Source organism: Podarcis tiliguerta, assembly GCF_965153285.1.
Source record: "Podarcis tiliguerta genome assembly, chromosome: 17".
Classification (NCBI taxonomy): Eukaryota; Metazoa; Chordata; class Lepidosauria; order Squamata; family Lacertidae; genus Podarcis; species Podarcis tiliguerta.
The window spans coordinates 23868832-23892752 of NC_139550.1; the positions used below are offsets into that span (position 1 = coordinate 23868832).

Consider the following 23921-nt stretch of genomic DNA (forward strand, 5'->3'; position numbering starts at 1 on the left):
TTCTGGGTATAAGCTTTCGTGTGCATGCACACGTCTTCAGATACTTAAATTTGCATTGCGTCTCGTTATATTGTGTGCAAAGTAGCTCAGCTCTTCCAGAACCGTTACCCCAATTTCTGTACCTCTATGGAGGCCAGAGTATGGATGTCTAAGATTATCATTCTTTCCTACTCGGCTAGCTCCCCTTGTCCTGCATGGTCTCAGGCAGTTACAACTGAAATTTTAGCTCTAGGTTTTCCCCTTGATCATTTGCTCAGAATGGGTTTTGGTCAGGCTAAAACAGCCATCAGGCAGTGTATGACTGACCTAGAACGCCAAAGTGATCTGGGTAGGCCCCACTCCCTTATTGTCAGCGATTGTAGCAGGTACCATCCTGGATTAGTATAATATATTGACTGATAAGACAGTCCTAAGTGAGAAGGGTTTCCTTTCTGACAGATAGATGACCACCTAGAACCGCTCTTATGTCTGTGATTTTACATAATTTTTTCCTCTTTGGAGCTTTTAAATTTTGCCATTGGTGTTCACTGTCTTGAGATTGGTAATTGACCATAATAAAATGACTTATACCTCTATGGAACGGTATGCCTTTGCGTCCCATGGAATCGCTGAAACTTGACTCTGAAGATGACTGAGGTTCATCAGAGCTTTATGGACTGAGAAGGCAAGTCCATTCAGTAATGTGCGTTATAAAACCTTCCTTTTTGTCATTGTGCTGTGTCCTTAATTGATGAAATTCAAATGAGCTGATATTTAGGCACACAAGGCATGAAATAAACTGCAGGTTACAGACTCTGCTAACCCAGAAATAGTACCTCAGGTTAAGAACTTTGCTTCAGGATAAGAACAGAAAGCGTGCTGTGGCGGCGCGGCGGCAGCAGGAGGCCCCATTAGCTAAAGTGGTACCTCAGGTTAAGAACAGTTTCAGGTTAAGAACAGACCGCCAGAAGGAATTAAGTATGTAACCAGAGGTACCACTGTATATAGCAAGTTCCCATGCTTTTTTTAAGCAAGATTGGATAAATTGTCGAAGGGCAAAGTCTGCCCCTTGATAAACTTTAATTTGAACCTAACTTTTGCACTGTCTCTAGTCTATACTACTTCAGAGTACAGGTGTGTGCTCACATAATGGAATAATAATAATAATAATAATAATAATAATAATAATAATAATAATAATGTAGTACTTTGCCCATCTGGCTGTATTGCTTAGCTCATTGGAAAACTAGGTCTGTCTGCCTCTTTGAGATTGTTCTGTTCCACGCTTCATCTCTTCTTAATACTAAAGAATTGGGGAAGATGGCTGCCACCTTTATTTTTATGCCTCCTTTATGAGACTATGGAAATGGGATCTGAGGGTTTGTGTGAAGGGTTTCCCTGGGAATTCCCTGGTCACTTTACGGGGCGAATTCACGATTCACAGGCTGGCCCTTACATGTTAGTTGCTCGGCACAGAAAGAGGAAATACTAATCGCGTTCCTTTTGCGTGATGATGTTTAGTGCAATAGCGGGATCTTGCGCAAGTTGCAATGATATGGCTGCATTTCCACATAACATGACAACGTGTAGTTGATGTGGCACCCTTGAGATGCCGTAGACGTTCGCATGCACAAAGGAAGTCTGTAAAACACAGTATCCCAATAAATCTATTGAGGGTTCGAAAACAACTTTCATCTGATTTCCAAAGACTTGACTTTCTAAACAGTGAATATTTGCAAGATGCCAGAACGGTTCAGCAGAATTGCTCCCAAGTGCCTTCTTGGTTACAGATCCTACAACGCTCCTTGGTTTTCCAGGGAGCTGCTGAAAATGATGAATCTGTCTGCTGTAGAGCACAAATGGTGTAAAACTCAACACAGAGAATAGCAAGCATGGCACTGTTAGGACTGTTTCTCAATAAAGCTTTACAGTGGCCCTGACACACCCTAGTATTTCAAAAAACCAAGGATCATGGTGCTGTGTGTGTGGAGAGTATGGCGCAGCAACTCAGCGTCCTATAGGGAAATGGGAGAGACAAAGATACAAAGAGACAAAGAAGAGAGGAAGGAAGCAGACGGAGAGAGATGCAGGCAGAAGAAAAAGACTGGATCTGGAGTGGATCAAACAGAAGATCCATTCCAACCATTTTCTTCTGCCTGCCTGTCAGTCTCATGACTCACCACCTATTTGTGGAGAGAGATCTATGGGGCTAAGGGACTGCTTTTGTGACATGCAAACGAAAAGGAGCCAGTATGTATTAAATAAGTAAAATTTAGTTCTTCATTAAAAAAAAAGTTCAGTTCAGTTTTAGTTTATTTAGTTTGATGAATATTCACCTTAAAAAAAAATCATTGGCTTCATTCCCCAATTAAATGCATTGTGCATGCCTGCACATCCAAAACCAGGGACATGTTCATTTCTCTTTTGTCAACAAGGCCTAAAACAATCCCTGTTTCCACTAATTTCATCTTTTCCTTACATTCCCTTTCTGACAGAAGTTTAGTTAAGGTATGTGAATTGCCCAGACACTGAGGTCCAACTCCCAGGGTCTTCTGGCGGTTCCCTCCCTGCGAGAAGCAAAGTTACAGGGAACCAGGCAGAGGGCCTTCTCAGTAGTGGCACCCGCCCTGTGGAACGCCCTCCCATCAGATGTCAAGGAAATAAACAACTATTAGACTTTTAGAAGACATTTGAAGGCAGTCCTGCTTTTAATATTTGATGAATCATTGTATTTTAATATTCTGCTGGAAGCTGCCCAGAGTGGCTGGGGAAACCCAGCCAGATGGGCGGGGTATAAATTTTATTATTATTATTATTATTATTATTATTATTATTATTATTATTAATTACCTGTCCAATATCTTCAGCAAGTAGTCTACAATCTCCTCATCATTCTCTTAGCTCATATTTGACTCCATCCTCATCCAACTGCATCTCTAGCCAGTTTCTTGTTTGTTGTATTAAAATATGTTTTATTGTGGGTTGCATGTCTTTAGCGATATGCTTCTTGATGATGATGATTATTACTATGTTTGCATCCCTTGTTGTCTGCTTGGCTGTGTGCGTGCATGCCCTCCAAATCTGTATTATTTTTCTTTCTCCTCATTTGAACAAGTCAACTTCCATTTTCTGAAGGAAACCGTTGCCTGTAATAGATTCCTTGACTCTTTTTGTTAATCACGTTGAAGTCCTCTTGGGTTTGGTGGTGCCTTTCCAGATTGGTGCTTATATTCTAGCCGAGCTGTAATTGTGACTTTGAATAATTCCCATGCCTTCTGAAGAGATCTGTTTCTTGACTTCCATTCAACTTCTGTTTTACCAATCCCCCTCATTTTTGAGATGTTTCTTCTTTGGAATTCAAATGTGAATGTCCCAGACTTTCTTGGCAGTTGTCCACTTCCATACGCATCTGTGGAATTTGTTAACAATTCAGCCTTTGTGTTGTATGGTTTTGGGGCTTTGTCTAGCAGGGGTGTGTTTCTGGGGCGGGAGTCACTTTTCAAAGACGTGGATCACTTCCAGTTGGTCCAGGCTCCTTAGTTTTTTCTTAATAGTTTACGTAAAACTTCAGGTCTCAACCTGAAAGAGAGTTTTAAAAAGATCTCTCCACCCCGGGTGAATGGGCATCAATCTGGCAAACACAATTCATTGTAAGCAAGTCTAAAGTGAGGCACAGTGAAACAATATATATATATCTTACTTTCACATAAACATGCATGGGTTCTGAACTGCGGAGGATTGCCCAAAGTTTTACAGCCGCTGACAATCGCCCACATGCCACAGCGACAGCCAATCGCAAACAGAGCCTTTCCCAGCAAAAAATCTCTTACCCGACTGAGAAAATCTGTCTGCTGGCAATCGTGCGCAGGGCCGTCTTTAGCAGATGCGGCGCCGGGGTGCAAATATCTGCCCAGTGCCCCCAAATTACCACTGATAGTGAGGGAGGGGAAGCTGTGCACTGCCAGCCATTGGGGGGCGCAACTCCCCCCCCCCATGCTGCTGCAGGAGAGCAATCCCTGCAGAAGCTTGGGAGGAAAGCTGTGCGGCAGCCATAAAGTTGGCAGGGCTCAGCTTCCATCCTAAGCCTCTGTAGGGACCGCTCTCCTCCCGCAGAGGCTTGGGAGGTAAGCTGCATGCCCGCCAGCCATATGGTTGACGGGGCGCAGCTGGCGGGTGTGCAGGGAAAGGGGAGGCCGCTAGCAAAGCCACGCAGCTCCCCCACTCGTTGGGCGCTCCTGAGAGGCCGGCGCCCTGGCACAGTGAACCACTAAGCCCTATGGGAAAGACAGCTCTGATAGTGCATGTCCCAGAACAGCAGCCGCCAATCGCGGCAACAACAGCCAATCCACAGCAGTGTTTGCTGCAGAAACCAATCACCAACCCAATTAGAGAAGCAGCAGCCAATCCAAAGCAGCCAACAATCGCCGCTGACAAGCTCCTGCTCGCAGCTCGTGTCAATCACACGTCCACCCCATTCACTATCCATGTATAAGATGAGGCACCTTGGGGTGGCAGCGGACAGCTCCATGAAGGTTTATCAGCTGTGAAAAAAGTGAATGCTTTCGGTGTGCATGTGGGAAGGATTGATTTGAAAGCTTCCGATGTCATCTTGCCTTCATCATACCCACCCAAATCATCAACGGGGTGGATCACGAAAGGTTAGAGCAGGCACCCCCAAACTCGGCCCTCCAGACGCTTTGGGACTACAGCTCCCATCATCCCTAGCTAACAGGACCAGTGGTCAGGAATGATGGGAATTGTAGTCCCAAAACATCTGGAGGGCCGGGTTTAGGGGTGCCTGGGTTAGGGCATTTGAGTATCTTTAGAGAAAAGGTAGGAGGATGCGTACTTGAAGTATCTAAAATTACACATGGTGGAGCAGTAAGTGGATAGAATTATTATTATTATTATTATTATTATTATTATTATTATTATTATTTCTACCCCTCCCATCTGGCCGTGTTTCCCCAGCCACTGGGTGGCATCCAACAAAGGATACATTAAATACATTAAAATCTCAGTCATTAAAAACTTCCCTAAACAGAAGAAAATCTTTTCTCCTTCTCTCTCAACGCTAGAGAGAACCACTGAGCATTGGATGATTCAGTTCAGGCAAGAGAACAGACCTTCCTCACACAGTGCACATCTTCTCCCAGAGGAGCAAGTGAGGGCCACCAACTTGGATGAGATTAATGCATGGATGAGACTAGTTTGGAGGACTGATCCAGAAACCCCTCCTTACGTTCTTCACTCTCTTGCACAAAGTCACGAAGCTTGTGCTTCAGAACGGTTTCTGGCTTCTTCACTGGGTGCTTTTCAGATGAGAAAACAGCCTCATAGACGCGAGGCCTCGTCATGTCCCCCACGTATTGAGTGTCAGTTGGCAGAGTTCCTTCGGTATCTTCTGGCTGGCAGTGGCAACACGGTGTGAAGAAGATCCGCCAGTCTGTCTTGTGCAGTTGCTAGCCGTCTTCTCTTGATCCCCAGATAGCATAGGAGCTGCATCCCTATTGCAAACAGCTCCGTAATTGTTCAACCAACCAGCCAACACCAACACTTGGCTGTTGTCATTCTAAATGGCTTGTCTGTCTGTAGCTGAACCTGCACATTTTAGCTTTTGTATAGTTCATATACTTCCTCCTCTTGGTCTAGTATATCTGAAGGAGCGTCTCCACCCCCATCGTTCTACCCGGACACTGAGGTCCAGCGCCGAGGGCCTTCTGGCGGTTCCCTCTCTGCGAGAAGCCAAATTGCAGGGAACCAGGCAGGGGCCTTCTTGGTAGTGGCGCCTGCCCTGTGGAACACCCTCCCACCATTTGTCAAAGAGAAAAATAACTACCAAACTTTTAGAAGACATCTAAAGGCAGCCCTGTTTAGGGAAGCTTTTAATGTTTAATAGGTTATTGTATTTTAGTGTTTTGTTGGAAGCCGCCCAGAGTGTCGTCGTCTTCTTCTTCTTCTTCTTCTTCTTCTTATTATTATTATTACTACTACTACTCTCACTTGTTCAAGTAAAGGTGCAGTTGGGGGGGTATATAATTCTTGATTTTGAAGAGATGGCAGAAAACTTTGATTAGAACAACTGAGACTCATTCTAATCTTACTTAGCCTAGCTCAGGGGTTGGCAAAATTTTTTAGCCACGGGCTGGTCCACTGTCCCTCAGACCTTGTGGTGGGCCGGAGTGGCGGCACCAGGGGAGGGGGGAGCTGGAAGAAGAGGCAATAGGGGCAAGTAGTCCTGCTTCCCAGCCCCAGTTGCTGCGCTTACATTCCCCACTGCTGCCGTTGCTTCTCGTGGGTAGGCAGAGGGAGCTCGTCCGCTCCGCTCTCTGGCCCACAGGAGCACTAGGGCGGTGACGGCGGTGGGAAGACGAGTGGTGCGAAAGGGCTGGCTCCGGAGAGGGGCTGCTTAAAATGGCGCTCAGCCAGCTCAGCCCAGCCCCCTTCCTCCTCTAGGCAGGGCGGGGAGAAGCCAGGAGGAGGGAGGGAGGAGGCGCCGCCATGGTGTGTGTGAGGGAGGGAGGGAGGGAGGGGGGAATGGAATGGCGCAGAAAAAATGGCGCAGCCCAAACAAATAGAATCCCCACGCCGATCCACAGGCCAGATCCTGAAGGCAACTGGGCCTGATCCGGCCCGCGGACCTTAGTTTACTGACCCCTGACCTAGCTGATGATATTAGTGGGGTAGGAAAGTGGAGAAAAATTCTCATCTGGCAACCAATGTGCCCCTTTGGTTTCAGATAGTACATGGGTAGACGAGTCTAAAAAGCTCAGGATGCAAATTTTCACAGCCCCCTAGTGGCTATGGTGGCACATTTGCCAGAAGCAAATCTGAAACTGTGTACTCAATTCTGACCAAACTAAGATTGCGCAGCAGTGCAATCCCCCCCCCCCTTAAGAGTTTTATTCCTTCATTTCTTTCTCAAAGACACCAAGGTTTATGTGACTGACTGACCGATTGGCTTGGAACCATTAAGTGAAATATAGATGGGAGTTTCCCGTGCTCAAATGTCCATGTACTCTTCATAAGATGACTAAAGTTGATTGCAGTAGTTAATGCCATGGGTGACGATAGCAAAAACTTCATACTTTTTACTGTGACACCAGGAGGTCATTCCTCAATTCCTATGAGAGGGGCCATTCTGAGCTTAACAGGCTGGGTGAACAACTATGATATATTTTTAAAGGGCAGGGTCCTCTACAGACTGGCCTTGCCGAGGTTGAAGCTCAATCTTTTTGTAGGATCCCTTCCTTCTATTTGCAGCTTCGCCTGTGCTGGTTTTTCAGGCTTATTATGTTTGTGCTTAGGCCTGTCCCAGCAAATGTGCTCCTTTTGAATGGACATTTGGATACCTCCGACAAAAATTTAACTAGACTCACGAGTTGTGGGTGAGATAGGATGCTCTGAAGCAGCAGGTGAACTTGCTGAGTCACCCAAGTGATGGCTGGGTGATACCAGGTTTTCAGCATCACAATCTATTGATCTAGCATGTAGCGCTGTGTGATAAATTTCCATAACAATGAATTGAAATACCTTGGTTCTCAGACTTAGACAGTTCCAAAACCAAAGCGTTCCAAAACCAAGGCGCACTATCCCATAGAAAGTAATGCAAAACGGATTAATTCATTCCACTTTTAAAAACAACCCCTAAAACAACAGTTTAACGTGCATTTTACTATCTAACAAGACCATTGATCCATAAAATGAAAGCAATAATCAATGTACTGTACTATAAAATAAATAAGACAGTATTGTAGATGATAAAAAAAAATTTTTTTTAAAAAATCTTACCTGCACTGATGATAGTCATTGTTTGGATGGGGGGGGGTCTTTTATCCATTTCCGCAGTCAATCAATCAATCAATCAATCAGTAGCTGAACTGTGTTCCACACAGTCACAAAAACAAATTAACTGAAAAAGCCTCAAAAACAAAAAAACGCAAAATAAATAGCAAAAACAAAAGTGCCAAACTTAATGCATTCCAAAAGTCCGTTTGACTTCCAAAATGTTTGAAAACCAAGGCACAGCTTCTGATTGGTGCAGGCATCCCAGAAACAATAGCCAGAAGCCACATTGAACGTTCGGCTTCTGAAAACAGTTCAAAAACTGGAATACTTACTTCCGGGTTTTCGGCGTTTGAGAACCAAGGTACCACTGTAATATCATGATAAGAGTTTCAACAAGGCAATATACCTGTGAACCAAGAGGTGGAGACTTGACAGCTCTCCAGGGAGGTAGCTCAGCTGAACAGATACTTTGCAGATAATTTGTGTCTCCTGCTTTTTCTCTCTCATACACAAACCAGCAAACTCTTTCAGCTTCACCTGGTATCTTTCCACTTAGAGCTCAGCTAATTATGCAGAGCCTGCTAACAATCCAGGAGGAACCCCCCACAGCTAGACACAATAAAAAATCCAGCAGCAAAGTAAACGAAGAACAAGAACTGGAAAGCACTTTCTTCCTTCACACTCACCCTCACCGGTGGAAAAAAGAAGGGGAAGAGTTTTTATTTTCATTTTCTGGTGGTCATTATGTTGTAGCTTTCCTCCATATTAAGGAAGTATGGTATTTTTTTTTAATTTAAAGGAGTCTGTCTTTTTGCTTGGGACGCGGGTGGCGCTGTGGGTTAAACCATAGAGCCTAGGACTTGTCGATCAGAAGGTCGGCAGTTCGAATCCCCACGACGGGGTGAGCTCCCGTTGCTCAGTCCCTGCTCCTGCCAACCTAGAAGTTCGAAAGCACAGCAAAGTGCAAGTAGATAAATAGGTACCGCTCCGGCAGGAAGGTAAACGGCGTTTCTGTGTGCTGCTCTGTTTCGCCAGAAGCACCAAGAGTCTGTGCTCATTGTATCCAGGGGTGCCCAAACTTTTTTCAAAGAGGGTGAGAGTTGACAAAGTTGTTGAGCTTCTGGGGGCTGCTGGATTAAATTGACCAGCCCCCAAAACGAAATTGGACATGCATAGTCAGTTGTAGAGCAAAAATGTGTGATCAGTGTAGATTGTTGTGCTACATGGAATATGGTCAGTGGATTGCCCAACATTTGGGGGCTACATTGGGAAGGAATGTACTCGTGAAAGTACTGAATATTCAGCCCTGGCGAACGTACAGAATATTGCGTGTACAGAATATTAGTACTCCTTAGTACCGTCGAGTTTTGTTGCTTTCACTGGCTGATGCGGTGATTATTTCATCAAACGTTATTTCAATAAATATTCAAACAATGGACAGAACACAAACAAAACAAAAGTAGCTGATCCAGTATCCTTAAAAAAAAAAAAGTTATGAATTTCTCATGGTGCTATTTTTGCCCCAAGTGCTGAGTTGTACATAAGGCATTCCATGCTCCTAAAGTGATACATATATTCAGAGTTTAATAAGCAAGTTAGTTTTGTACCTGTTTGCATTCCCCAACCGCTTCTCATTCTCACTTTTCCAGAAAGTGATATATTTCAAAATTTGGAAAGAGGTTTCATCTGTTGGTGCAAACGGTAAAAGTTAATGTGTGTATATGTTTTGTTTTTGTTTTGTTTTTAGTGGATTACTCTAGTTGATCAAAATTTAAAGCAAATTAATGGCTATTGGGTGACTTTGTACTTCCCCAGCCAATCTCATGCTCATATTACATAAGATTGCCTGCACCTAGCACCCCCCAAAAAGGATGGACTTAGAAGTTTTAATAGTTAAATAAAACATTGTGTGCTCAGAGTTTAATATTTATTGATGAAATACTGTATAAATAAATTACCTGCTACAAGAAAGCCTTCTTCCCTCACTTGTCAGATCTTTAGCTTTGACTATGTTAGAGTTTAATTCTGAAGCTTGCCACTGGAATATCTTTAGAATGGCTCCATTAACGTTTACAGTTTCACGGTTTTGGTTTGTAATTTCTCTCTCTCCAAGTGATGCAGCATTCTTGTATGATTCATTATGCATGTATTTTTCCTGTAGCTGTTAATGGGGAAAAGCACCAATTTGCTAGGGGTTTAGAATGTGTAAAACTTCTCCAGTTTCTGAATTCATAATTCATAATTTGAACTGCGCCTTAATTGTCTGGTTTTTAAAAAGGCTTCCTTTCACTCTCAAATGTGCAAAAAGCAAACACTGGAAATACACACACACTCACACACATGCACACACACATTTTAAACATCTGTGCTTAATGGTATTAATGGCCTGAAATTTTGTGTCTGGCATTCTGAATTGCCCTGTTTGTGCTTGTTCCTTTTTACTCATTTCCTTTCTTGGGGCCTTGAAGCCCAAATGCTTCTGTTCTGTTTTAGTATTTAAAATGTGGGGAGCGTGGTTACTCTGGCTATGCATTAGAGAAAGCTCTCCTGCTGCCTTTCAAAGTCCAGAGTCAGAAGCAGATTAAAATGATGCTTTGGGAGAAATTTTACCATTGGATTTTTGGGTAAAGGGAATTACGTATGGGGTATGTCAATTTCCTCTTTGATCTCCCTACATTCCCTGCTTGCTGTATCATTCTCGAATGTCATTTTGGGTGGAATGGGCACGGGGAATTTTGCCTTTTCAGAGAAGTGTCTCATGGAAAGAGTAGAGGAAGCTGGTTCATCTTAATATCCTACAATTCTGCAACATTTCATTAGATTGGTTTTGTGCTGTGATCTTCCCTGCATCCAGTATGTTTCGCGCATGAATATTTAAGAGCTTGTTTTTGTTTGTTTTTTGCTTATGCCTGTGTAGCAAAATGGATTGTTCTCAAACAGGGGCCGGCAAACTTTTTCAGCAGGGGGCCGGTCCACTGTACCTCAGACCTTGTGGGGGCCCGGACTATATGGGGGGGGGAACGAATTCCTATGCCCCACAAACAACCCAGAGATGCATTTTAAATAAAAGGACACATTCTACTCATGTAAAAACACGCTGACTGTCCGCTGGCCGGATTTAGAAGGCAAATGGGCTGGATTCAGCCCCTGGGCCTTAGTTTGCCTACCCATGTTCTAAAACATTATTAACGTTAAGTTTTTTTAAAAGAAAGAAAAAGTTCAGGGGAGTTTTGAAAGCTGTGTGGTTTGGTTTTGGTTGAGTTAGGTTAATTCCTTAGCTCGTGAAGGTTCTATTTCCAAAGTTGCAACGATGATTTCACCAGCGTGTGTACTTCATTGTGTTCAAATTCTAATATACAATAATAATTCTTGACTCATTACAGCTGACAGTCTGAATGATTTCCCTGTTGTTTACTTGTCAAAGGCTGATATTTTTATAATTACCAAGCATGGGAAACATAATGGCATGGATGCATAGCCAGATGAACATAATTTACTTAACTTGTGCCTTTAGACTTGAGTGCACGAACTCGTTTTTATTTTTCAGAAGCGGAAGAAAACTCTAATGGTAGCAGAGAGGCTGCTGTATAATCCTTCACATCCCTAAAGTATGAAAATGAAGAAATATGTTTAAAACTTTACATTTGCCTCGGGCAATTCAGGTCTAATTTGATGCATCTCATTTTCTTTATCTTCAGTAGTTGTTTCCCTTTTCTAAAGTGATTTAACAAATCTCCATCTTTCTATCTCAGAAGTTGAATGTTCTGGGGTGTGCAGGTTAGTTGTGTAAATTCTCAGTTCATCTCTACTCCAGATCACTTCCCTTGCTTTGAGCTTCCTAGCAGAAATATGCTCTAGTGGTGAGGTGGGCTGTGTGTTTGGGTTTTTTTTGGCAGATAAGACTTGAAAATCTCCGTACTTTTGGGGGGGTGGGGGTGCGGATGGTGGCTAATGGATTGAGGTTGAATATTGACAAGGCAGTAGTACTGTTTCTGCAGGACAGGGGGTGGGCAGGTGGGGGACGACTCCCTGGTCCTGAATTGGACCAGGTACACAGCCTGGGAGTTATTTTGGACTTGCAGCTGTCCATGGAGGTGCAATTGTCCATGGACAATTCTGTCCATGGGCGGCTGTCTACCATCTCCATTTGAGACCCTACCTGCCTGCGCCCTGTTGTGCCATAGTGGTACATGCTCTGGTTATCTCCCACTTGGACTACTGCAATGTGCTATACGTGGGGCTACCTTTGAAGGTGACTCGGATATGACAACTAATCCAGAATTCAGCTGCCAGACTAGTGACTGGGAGTGACTGCCAGAACCATAAAAGTCATCCTAAAAGATCTTCAGTTGCTCCTGGTATGTTTCCGAGCACAACTCAAAGCCCTAAATGGCTTTGGCTCTGGATACCTCAAAGAGTGTCTCCATCCCCATGGTCCAGCCCAGACACTTGAGGTCCAGCTCCGAGGGCCTTCTGGTGGTTCCCTCCCTGCGAGAAGTGAAGTTACAGGGAACCAGGCAGAGGACCTTCTTGGCCAATTTAGACATGAAATTGACAAAGCGATTTATTTAAACTTGGAAGTATTTTCTTAATACTTTCCACAGGCTTTGTATTGTATTGTGCTTTGTAGCCAAAGGGTGGGGTATAAATTCTTCAAATAAGTCTTCTGCACACAGAGCTTGTCTGCTGCTGGAATTGATCATTCTGGTATTAGTATAAAGCAGGCTTCCTCAAACTTGGCTTTCCAGATGTTTTTGACCCACAACTCCCATGAGCCCTAGCTAGCAGAACCAGTGGTCAGGGATGATGGGAATTGTAGTCCCAAAACATCTGGAGGGCAGAGTTTGAGGAAGCCTGGAATAAGGCTCAGTTGTCTGTCATCTTTTTTATTTTTAAATTTTCTCCTGCATTCTTCTTCAAAATTTTACGGTCCTGGGATGGATCACAAAATAATAACTCAAATAAGAATAAGAAAACCATTTAAAACGATTTAAGAATAGCATTAGAAAGGAGATGGCAGCCGTCAGTATATCTCAGACATAGTCTTTCTCTCTCACACCCACACTTGGTGTTTTTTTCAAGGAAAAGAGGTGCTGGTACACATCCTGTCCCCCACTGCACGCCTGCCATCGCCATTTGCCCCTACCTGCCCCCTCTCCCCTTCTGGCAGCAAGATGGTGGTGGAGGGAAAGGGGACAGTATGAAAACATTAGGATTGTCCCAATAGTAGGGAGAGGCAGAGTAGAATGGCTTCTATGTCCTGTAGACCAGAATTGTACTGTTGGGTTCACAAAAGTTGTATACAGTGGTACCTCAGGTTACATATGCTTCAGGTTACAGACTCCGCTAACCCAGAAATAGTGCTTCAGGTTAAGAACTTTGCTTCAGGATGAGATCAGAAATCATTCTCCGGCGGCGCGGCGGCAGCAGATGGCCCCATTAGCTCAAGTGGTGCTTCAGGTTAAGAACAGTTTCAGGTTAAGAACGGACCTCCGGAACGAATTAAGTACTTAACCCGAGGTACCACTGTAGTAGGTAAAGGAGCAGTCTTTTCTGAATGTGATAAAGTTAAGTACTGATACATAACCAGACTCCTAAAACTGCTAAGCAGTTAATTGAGAACAAAAGTTATTTCATGCATTTAAAAGGGGGTATCTTGGAAAAAGGTGCTGGGAAAACGACAAATAAATTTTTTTTTGCCTTTCCCACACATTGATTTTGTTTGCTTTTAAATGTGTGCACTTGAACCAGGATTTTTTTTTTTTTAAAGGGGGAGCCTTTTGCCAAGCATTCATTTTCAAACGTTTTTGTTTGAAAGCTTAACCAGAGATTGGGGAATTTCATTTCCCAACTATAAATGACTTTCAGCTTGTGCTATATGACAAGCGATGCATTATTAATGTCCCAATCTTGGAAATTCTCTTCGTAGCTAAGATTTGAAATTGAACGTCCACTGGTAAAAAAGGTTTTTTACTGATGCACACTGGACTTCCAACGATGCATACCCCTTTGAGATCGTTTCAAATGAAATTTGTCGGATTAAAAATAGTAGCTATGCAACATTTTGGAGGAGACAGTTGCTTCCCATATTACTTTTCTAAGGTGTGAGTACGTTAGGCGGTATCTAGCTAGTTCATTCCATCAGTACAAGGATTTCTACTTGCCAAAAAACCTTTCCCTCTGCACTCCCTGCTCCCCCCCTTTTTAAAAAATTTGTTCTGGGGGTTCCCCAATCCTTTGGAGCAGATTTTTTTTGGGGGGGGGAGGGGGAAAGTTTTGTTGTGCAAGTGAAATCCTAAACTGGCTTCGCTACCACGATCTCTTCCTCTCTGCTAACATGTAATCAACTTCCAGGGGTGGGGTTGAGCGATATACCGACCGGTATTATGATATATCATCCAAAAACGATGTGGAGTGCATATTGTGATTTCGGTTTCCTTCCTTTTTAAAGATTTACCACTGTGTTAGCTTTCATGGATTCCACCCGTTTCGTGAAGTTATTATCATTAGTTGATTGAGAGAGTGAAAGGTAAAAAAAAATAAAAAAAAAAATTGTGGGTCCAGTTGGCTGAAAAAACCATCAGCCTTGCTTTGCAAGGCTAACTGTGGGACTGGGGCCAGTAAGCACATGGCCGTCAAAAGCCAAGGCATGGGAAGACGCAATATTCAGAGGACAAGCATCTTGGGATGTAAACTGGCCACAGTGACAATTGTCAGTAGGTTTTGGCGTAGGCATTGGGTGTATAGAGTGGTACCTTGGTTCTCAAACGCCTTGGTACTCAAACAACTTGGAACCCAAAGACTACAAACCTGGAAGTAAGTGTTCCAGTTTGCAAACTTTTTTCGGAAGCCGAACGTGCTCCGTTTTAAGTGTTACGCTTCCAATTTGAGTGCCACACTTCCTTTTTGAGTGTTACGCTGAGGTCAGTCTGTTTTTGCTATTTATTTTGCATTTTTGCAGCTCTTTTTTCTTGTTTTTGTGACTGTGTGGAACCCAGTTCAACTACTGATGGATTGATTGTGTGACTGCAGTACATTGTTTATTGCTTTCATTTTATGGATAAACGGTCTCGTTAGATAGTAAAATTCATGTTAAATTGCTGTTTTAGGGGTTGTTTTTAAAAGTCTGGAATGGATTAATCCATTTTGCCTTATTTCTGTGGGAAAGTGTGCCTTGGTTTTGGAACGCTTTGGTTTTGGAACAGACTTCCAGAATGGATTAAGTTTGAGAACCAAGGTACCACTGTATACTGAATCATCCTGGCTGTCTGATGGTTATTTGTTTGGCAGTCGATCCTGGGTTATGGATCACCCTATGATGATTGCCACACACACGAGGAACAAGGATATAGTTTGAGTGCCTCACTTGCAGTTCTATAAATCATTTAATGTGCCAACACGAATAGAAGTTATTAATATTGCAGTTGTTGTATAAGGGATTATTATTTCGACCGGAATGCAATTGAAATTAATAAGATTTTGGAACGCAGAAATAAAGGAAATCATCAAACCCTCAATTCTAGCACGGGGAGGGACCTAAATTATACAATTCTGTATTTGATTTATTGGTATTAGTAATTGTATTATAATTTGGTGTTGTTATAATGAGGCTATTATTGGATTGTACAGTCATACCTCATGTTACGTTTGCTTCAGGTTATGTTCTTTCAGGTTACGTCCCGCGGCGACCCGGGATTCGTCGCTCGTGCATGTGCAGAAGCGTTAAATCACGCTTTGTGCATGCGCACAAGCGCCAAATCTCACCACGCACCTGCGCAGATACGGCGCTTCAGGTTGTGCTCTTTTCATGTTGCGAACGGGCCTCTGGAACGGATCCCGTTTGCAACCAGAGGTACCACTGTAATTGAAAATTAATAAAACTTCTTATAAAAAAAGATCACCCTATGATGGAAATCAGTTTGGGGCAAGCCTTCCAAGCTCACCATCTTGGGCGGGGGTGGGGGGGCTGCTTTGGCCCATTAACCCCTGTCTGGGCATCTGGACAGAAGCAGCTCCCCCTGGTCCCCTTTAAGGGGGCACCATGAATCCTTACATAAAGAGAATCAAATTGATACATCCTAATGTCAAGGGACGCGGGTGGCGCTGTGGGTTAAACCACAGAGCCTGGGACTTGCCGATCAGAAGGTCGTCGGTTCGAATCCCCGTGACGGGGTGAGCTCCCGTTGCTCGGTCCCTGCTCCTGCCAACCTAGCAGTTCAAAAGCACGTCAAAGTGCAAGTAGATAAATAGGGACCGCTCTGGCGGGAAGGTAAACGACTATATTTTTTGGGGGGGGGGGGATGAACGAATTCCTATGCCCCACAAATAACCCAGAGATTCATTTTAAATAAAAGCACACATTCTACTCATGTAGAAACACGCTGATTCCCTGACCGTCCACAGACCGGATTTAGAAGGTAGTTGGGCCTGATCCGGCCTTAGTTTGCCTACCCATGGTGTATGTGATGTCAGGTAAGGGCACGGCTGCAAAGGAGCAACACGAAGCCTTGAAGTCTGCTTCCGATTGTTCCTCAGCGAGTCGGGGAAACGCTTCTTTTGCCTGTGCAGCTTAAAATCAAGCCTCGCGAACAAAGGAAAGCTCTTTGCCAGGTGTCATGGTGATGTCAGGTGATTCCTTGACAGTGTCATCGTTGCGCTCTTTGAGGAAAAAGGTTTGCATCCTTCCTATTTGGACTGGTTTGTACTAGAATTTTGGAAGGTCACTTTGCACCTTGCATGTCTGTGGCATTGAGCGTAGTTGAGGACGTTCTTTGATCAATTACTATCAACGTTTCCCTTTTTTAAAGGGAAATTCCCTTATTCTGAATAGGGTTCCTTGCAAGAAAAGGGAAAAGTTGATAGCTATGTCTTAGATACCTGCCTCTTTGCCCACTGTGTAACAGTGCTGTTGGATCTGGTATACAGCCGTTTCTGGCAAGGTTGAATGCCTAACTCACTTTAATTTAATTTCTTAGGTGCCTACTACTAAAAATAGTTTTGAGGTGACTTACAATATATATCATATATATATCTAATATACCATACTTCACAGTGGAATATGCATGAGCTAAATCGACAGTGAAGTGCTTTTTCTGAAGAGACATTGATCCAACTGGATTGCATCTCTACTTAAATTTTATACCGTTACCTTAAGTTTAGCGATGCACTTGGGGGCGAATGAAGTGTCCTTCCATGGAATGGCTCCTGTCTCATTCTCCTTTTGCTAGCAACCACTGGTTGTTGGTTGCCATTTCAGTTGCCTCAGCAAATGCTAGAGCCGTGGTTCCCAAACTTTTTTCTCTTGGCTTTCAGAATAAAAATTTGCTTCGCGCCACACAGAATTTTTCAGAGATACGAAATACCCTGGAAAAAAAAAAAAAAAGAACTCTTAGCAATGCTTGATTTATATTGGTAGGCCCAGGGGCCGGATCCGGTCCAATTGCCTTCTAAATCCGGCCCACGGACAGTCCGGGAATCCGTGTGTTTTTACATGAGTAGAATGTGTGCTTTTATTTAAAATGAATCTCTGGGTTATTTGTGGGGCATAGGAATTCGTTCTTTTCTCTCTCTCTCTAAAATATAGTCCGGCCCCCCACAAGGTCTGAGGGATGGTGGACCGGCACCCTGCTGAAAAAGTTTGCTGACCCCTGATTTATAACATAAAACATAACTACTTTATAATGTGATCATTGGTCATCCAAAAAGTATGAAACAATGTAGCTACGTAAGAACATGAACCATTCCCAATATATAATTTTAAACGACGACTAGGATTGCCCTCAATATCACTTAGAGTTGTAGAATTGTAGAGTTGGAAGGGACCACGAGGTTTGTCCGGTCCAACCCCCTGCAATGCAAAAATACTTTGCCCAACGTGGAGCTCAAACCCAAAACCCTGAGATCGAGTCTGATGTTCTACTAACTGAGCTATCCAGGCACACCTCCAATGCTCTTGTTCTCATTTTGGGAAAAATCAATCCATATTCTGCAAATAAAAATAATAATTTTGATACTATACTGCACTACAGTGGTACCTCGCGTTAAGTACTTAATTCGTTCCAGAGGTCTGTTCTTAACCTGAAACTGTTCTTAACCTGAAGCACCACTTTAGCTAATGGGGCCTCCTGCTGCTGCCGTGCCGCCGGAGCACGATTTTTGTTCTCATCCTGAAGCAAAGTACTTAACCTGAAGCATCATTTCTGGGTTAGCGGAGTCTGTAACCTGAAGTGTATGTAACCTGAGGTACCACTGTATGTTGAAATATTTAAATGTTCCATTGATTGTTTTTGAATCTTCCCACCCCTCTTTCTGTGCTCTACTGCCCCACAAGTGTGGCGGACCACACCCTTTGAGAACCACTGTGCTAGAGCATACTTTGCATGGTATAAAATAAACCCTGGTATGATTGCAATGCATTTTTGCATTCTTGCGTATTTTTTCACACTATATAGAATTGTTAATCTCATTTACTATGTAGCTGGGGCAGGAACATGCCGTAGGACTCTTGGGAGCCCCTTTCTGGTGGTAGTCCTTCCATCGGCGCAACCACAAGACCTCGCCCCATCCCTCTAAGCAGCTGCTTCCCTCCGCTCCACATGTAGTGTTTCTGCTATGTAGCATCTTTCATGTCTGACTTTATGTCACCATCAATATAATACATATTAATAGTTTATAGGTCTTTTATGGTGACAGTCTGCTTTCCCTCGCAACACATGCCCTCGCAACACGTCTTACGGTTCTCTGGGATAAACCCTCCAAAATCATATTTTTGGAGAGTGCAGGAGACTTTGGGGAGAAAGAGGGAATTGATATGAACATGCATGTGTCCACAAGTAAAAAACCAATGTATCAGAAAGGACATACACGCTATGCCAGCTATCAATATTTATTATATGCGACTGTAGCCTAACATGGAAGCTACCATATTTTTCGCTCTATTGGACGCACTTTTCCCCCTCCAAAAATTGAGGGGAAATGTGTGTGCGTCCTATGGAGCGAATGCAGGCTCCTGGGCTTCAGTGATAGCAACGTTAAGCCTCCGAAGCGCAGGGGGAGCGCTTCCTCCGTGCTCCAAAGGCTTTGCGTTGCTTTCGCTGAAGCCTGGAGACCCCTCTCGCTCTCCAGGCTTCAGGGATAGCCGCGCAGCCTCTCTGGCAGGGGCTATGGGTTCTTTAGCCCTGCGCAGCGTCTCCAGGCAGGGAGAGGTTGCGCGGGGCTAAAGCGGAAGCCAAAACAGCCAGCGGGATGGATCCCGCTGGCTGCCTTGGCTTGTTCCATAGCCGCGCGCAACCCCTCCGGCAGGGAGAGGTTGCGCCTGTACGCTGCTCTTTGGGGCTGGGGGGGAAATAAGATTTTTTCCCTTGACTTCCCCCCCTAAAAACTAGTTGCGCCCTATGGTCTGGTGCGCCCTATGGAGCAAAAAATACGGTAATTGCATAGTAAGCAGGTACCTCTCACCAGCCTCCAGGTGTTTTTGCCTGCCTGCAATGCAACACTGACGTTCAGTGATGCCTCACGGCCGCAAGGTACCACTGTACTGTATTAAGTCATATGGATTACTCCACTCAGAAGGCAGTCTATGAGGGAGTAGGTACTGGCCTCTGGTTAAAAATGGGACCCCCACCCTGATAGAAAATGTGTTTCATATCTTATGAGAAGAGCTCACCCGCAGAAAGCTTGGATCCATTTTCCCAGGCTCCCTGAATAGAATACCTGTCTATATATCTAAGTATATTTGCTGTATGCTAACTTATGCTTCAGAAATTCCAAGCGTTGTGTACCTGCATCTGTTTAAAGTTTTGTGACAACTTGCACTATTGCTGTTCTTCTGACAATAGCATAGTTTGTTTACATGCTTCAGTGAGTACTTGGGAAGTAAATTAGTCGGCAACTACAAATTATGTTTAAAGTTACTTAGGCTGTCTTTTATTTTGTCTTCAGTGTAAAATAGCTTATGTACCTCTTGCTAACGAAGGGTTAAGATACAAATGTAGTTGCTTGCATCGTTGGCTAATAATATTTTTCTTCCCCCTTCTCTTTTTTCTTTTTTACAATCAGGACAAAGCTTGGGGTATGGATTTGTGAACTACATTGACCCTAAGGATGCTGAAAAGGCGATCAATACTCTGAATGGATTGAGACTTCAAACCAAAACAATAAAAGTATGTAGAATTTTTATGGGGAAAACTAATTGCTACTGGAAGACAGTGCCCATTGCTGTTTGTTCTCTGTTTTCCCAAAGGCTATACCTGGCTTTTGAATTGGTGGTTTACTCACAAGTCTTTAATTCCTGGGGCCTATACTACTAGTTTGCATATGCAAGGATATTTAGGACAAGTTTTTACCTCCATAGCAGGCATTTGCAAATATTCTAAAATGGCACCCTTACACTTGGTAATTTACATAGTGTTCTAATGCATAGATGCTAGGAGAGGATAATGCGTTTAACCACATAATAATTGCCGCCGCATTATTGTCGCACTTCCTTTTCCGCCAAGTCCTAAAATCAGCCCCAAAGCATTTACTGCATAATAATCGCAGGGCAACTTCTGAAGCTCTGCTAAGCCTCAGGCCCCTTCCTTTCCTCAACCACGAGCTCCTAGGAACCTTTCTCCCCATCTTCCTTTTTTTTAATCACTGTTTTGGCGGAAACCGATGCTGGGGTTGGCTGGGTTCTGTGGGCCAAGGGAAGATGCGGCGGGCGCTAGCAGACCTGGCTGCAGGTGGCTCCATCGCCGCTTATTTTCTGTTCCCGCGGCATTCCTCGCCGGAACTTCCTGTCCAAACTTGGAGCGGCTGTTCCGTTCTTGCAGTGCAAAGTATAGAGTGGTTTTGTTCGCCGTAGAGATTCCATTAGACGAATGACGCCTCTCTGAGTCAGTAGACTGAACAAGAGAAGGGAGGCTTTGCTTATACAGAAAGGTATTTCTGTACAGAAAGTCTTTCCATTTCCTCTCCCTGCGGGCACCTCAAGTGGTGTGTTACAGAAATACACCCCCTCGGATCTACCTGCTATCATCTCCACTTTTTTCCTTCTATGATGGCCACAGCCCCTTTTTTGAAAAGAAAATTCAGCATTAAAAACAGGACCATTATGCAGTGAAATACAGTATATTATCACATATGATCCTTCCTTCCTAATGTTTGTGAGTTCAGCAGAGTGCATCCCTTAAAAGGGAAGCTTAGATAGGCTCATTGTAGCCTTTTTGTTTACATAATCCAGGATGCTTTAAGGTATTTTCACCTTAAAGCAATAATCTCACAAACAAATCTTGCAAAAGGTAAAAATAGCACTTACTCAATCAGAATAGTCGTTGAAGAGTAACAAGTACAGCAGCTTTGTTCTGGAAGGCTTAAAATGGCAATTCGGTTGCAAAGACATGCTGAAAAGGTAAAGGGACCCCTGACTATATTAGGTCCAGTCATGGCCAACTCTGGGGTTGCGGCGCTCATCTCGCTTTATTGGCCAAGGGAGCCGGCGTACAGCTTCCGGGTCATGTGGCCAGCATGACTAAGCTACTTCTGGCAAACCAGAGCAGCACACGGAAACGCTGTTTACCTTCACACCGGAGTGGTACCTATTTATCTACTTGCACTTTAACGTGCTTTCGAACTGCTAGGTTGGCAGGAGCAGGGACCGAGCAACGGGAGCTCACCCTGTCGTGGGGATTCGAACCACCGACCTTCTGATCGGCAAGTCCTAGGCTCTGTGGTTTAACCCACAGTGCCCCCGCGTCCCATAAGACATGCTTAAGACTAGCTTAAAATGGTGTCTGAGCAATGGAGCTCAGGCATGCAGATGGTTCTCACATTTATGGCTTGGTGATGAGAGGGCAAAGTGCATAGAGGAGGTGGCCTGGCCAGGTGTGGAGGTTATATGTGGCTACGCTTTCCCCCCAAACTTAATAGGGAACTTCGTACACTTCATGCACCTATCTAGCAAACATGCACAGTTGGTTTGACTGCAATTGTAAAGACCCCACCAGCTTGTATCTGATACTGAGGGTCACCTTCCTTGAATGCACTATGCTATTTTGGAATCCATTCCCGGGAATTTTTCCCGGTTATTACCTGGAGCAGGAGTCAGCAAACTTTTTCAGCAGGGGGCCGATCCACTGTACCTCAGACCTTGTGGGGTGCTGGACTATATTTTGAAAAAGGAAAGAAAGAAGAAGAAGAAGAAATTCCTATGTCCCACAAATAACCCAGAGATGCATTTTAAATAAAAGCACACATTCTACTCATGTAAAAACACGCTGATTCCCAGACCGCAGGCCGGATTTAGAAGGCGATTGGGCCGGATCCAAGCCTTAGTTTTTCTACCCATGACCTGGAGCCAAGCGCGAAGCTTTCTGAGTACAGTGTGCTTGTGTGTTGCCTGCAGGATGCCACCTATTCCTCTTCAATGCATATAGTGGCCTTGGCAGTGTGGTCACGCTTGTGTTCTCATCAGGACTTAAACTAAGACTTTGCCTTAGTAATTAACCACTTCCTCCTCCCTGCTGAGGGACGCGGGTGGCGCTGTGGTCTAAACCACTGAGCCTCTTGGGCTTGCCGAGCGGAAGGTTGGCAGTTCGAATCCCCGCAACCGGGTGAGCTCCCTTTACTCTGTCCCAGCTCCCGCCAACCTAGCAGTTCAAAAGCACACCAGTGCAAGTAGATAAATAGGTACCGCTGTGACGGGAAGGGAAATGGCGTTTCCCTGCGCTCTGGTTTCCGTCACAGTGTCCCGTTGCACCAGAGGTGGTGTAGTCCTGCTGGCCACATGACCCGGAAAGCTGTCTGTGGACAAATGCCGGCTCCCTCGGCCTGAAAGCGAGATGAGCGCCACAATCCCATAGTTGCCTTTGACTGGACTTATAACCGTCCAGGGGTCCTTTACCTCTACCCTCCCTCCTGATCATACCTCCTTGTTTCCAAAGTTATGGGCAGACCTCTGTCTAATCCCTTCTTGACATGGCAGCGTTACACTGCGTGTCTTCTGATATGGTGATGGAGAAGAGCAAATCTTGATGGAGAACGTGGACTTGGTGCAAAGACCTCAATGCTACATGAGAAGTAGAAGCCAGAAGGCTACTTTTTAGGCATCCCTGGACCTTGGCGGATTTGATGCACATAGTCACCAGACTTTAAACAGTGGGATACTATGCTTTCTGAAGAGAAAAGCATAACACTGGGTGCATTTTTAGTCACAACCACACATTGTGAAGTGAGGTGGGCAACCAGAAATGATACCAGGAGAAAAACTCCTCGCTTCCTCAGCCAAAGCAATTTGTCCTCCCTGCTCTCTCAGAAAAATAGAGGAATCTAATTAAATTTACTAGACTTCACTAACCTACTTAGTTGTTGTCACCTCTAGGCAGGACATGTTATGGTATGATAAAGCAAATTGGGGCTTTTGTAAATTGCATTTACAAAATGCTCATAGAGAGAACTTAAGAGTAGGAATATTGGAACAACTCTTATTATTTGTTTGTTTGTTTGTTTGTTTGTTTGTTGGCTAATAAAAAAAAAAACCTGTCCACAGTGCAAGTTAGAATTAATTCCTCACAGGGCAAAGGCTAGCCAAATATTCTGTTTTTCTTTCATGGAATATTTCTTGACGTGACATTTCTTCTGAATTGTCAATTAATGTATAATTATCACCTGTCAGAGGAATATAGCTTTTAAAAAAACAACCAAAAAACCCCCACCAACCTTGATTTTAACTCTGTAGGATTTCTTCCCACTCAGCAGTATTTAAAAAATCATAAATGTATTGCCATTACGGAGGTGTTGGCAAATGGGATTTTAAACATTTTTTATTTTTTCTACGCAACAGCTCTAAAGTTTTAATAGTTACTTATGCAATAACTGTCCCAGTTACTGAAATTGTATATTGCCACACCTGGTTGTGAAATGCAGTTATTGTTAGAGTCCGATTAAGGAACTTGATTTTTAAAGGGTACCAAAGCTCACAGGCCTACATTTATTTTGCTCTGCTTTTTGTTTCCAATTGCAACCACTCTTACTGTTGAAGAGACAAGCCGCTTTTGAGTTTAAAACTGACTTGCCTCTTTGGTAGCAAGACTGATGTTTCTTGCCAAGGGTTTTTATTTCTAGGTAAACCTAAAAATGCAGGCAGCAGAAAAGTTGGAATGCACATGCTTAAAAGT

At 43.9% G+C, this 23921-nt stretch overlaps 2 protein-coding genes across 20 annotated transcripts in view; one reads left to right on the top strand and one right to left on the bottom strand.

Moving 5' to 3' along the window:
- The window catches only part of ELAVL2 (ELAV like RNA binding protein 2), a 158159-nt gene that overhangs the window by 107831 nt on the left and 26407 nt on the right, over window positions 1-23921 (top strand). For all 19 annotated transcript variants that reach the window (XM_083420388.1, XM_083420400.1, XM_083420398.1 and 16 more), the window contains one exon: window positions 19825-19928. In XM_083420388.1, the coding sequence (XP_083276514.1) occupies window positions 19825-19928 (104 nt within the window). The remainder of the gene's footprint in view (window positions 1-19824; window positions 19929-23921) is intronic.
- The window catches only part of DMRTA1 (DMRT like family A1), a 394296-nt gene continuing 373276 nt past the window's right edge, over window positions 2902-23921 (bottom strand). The window contains exon 3 of the transcript XR_014506319.1: window positions 2902-2913. The gene's annotated coding sequence lies outside the window, so the exon portion shown is untranslated. The remainder of the gene's footprint in view (window positions 2914-23921) is intronic.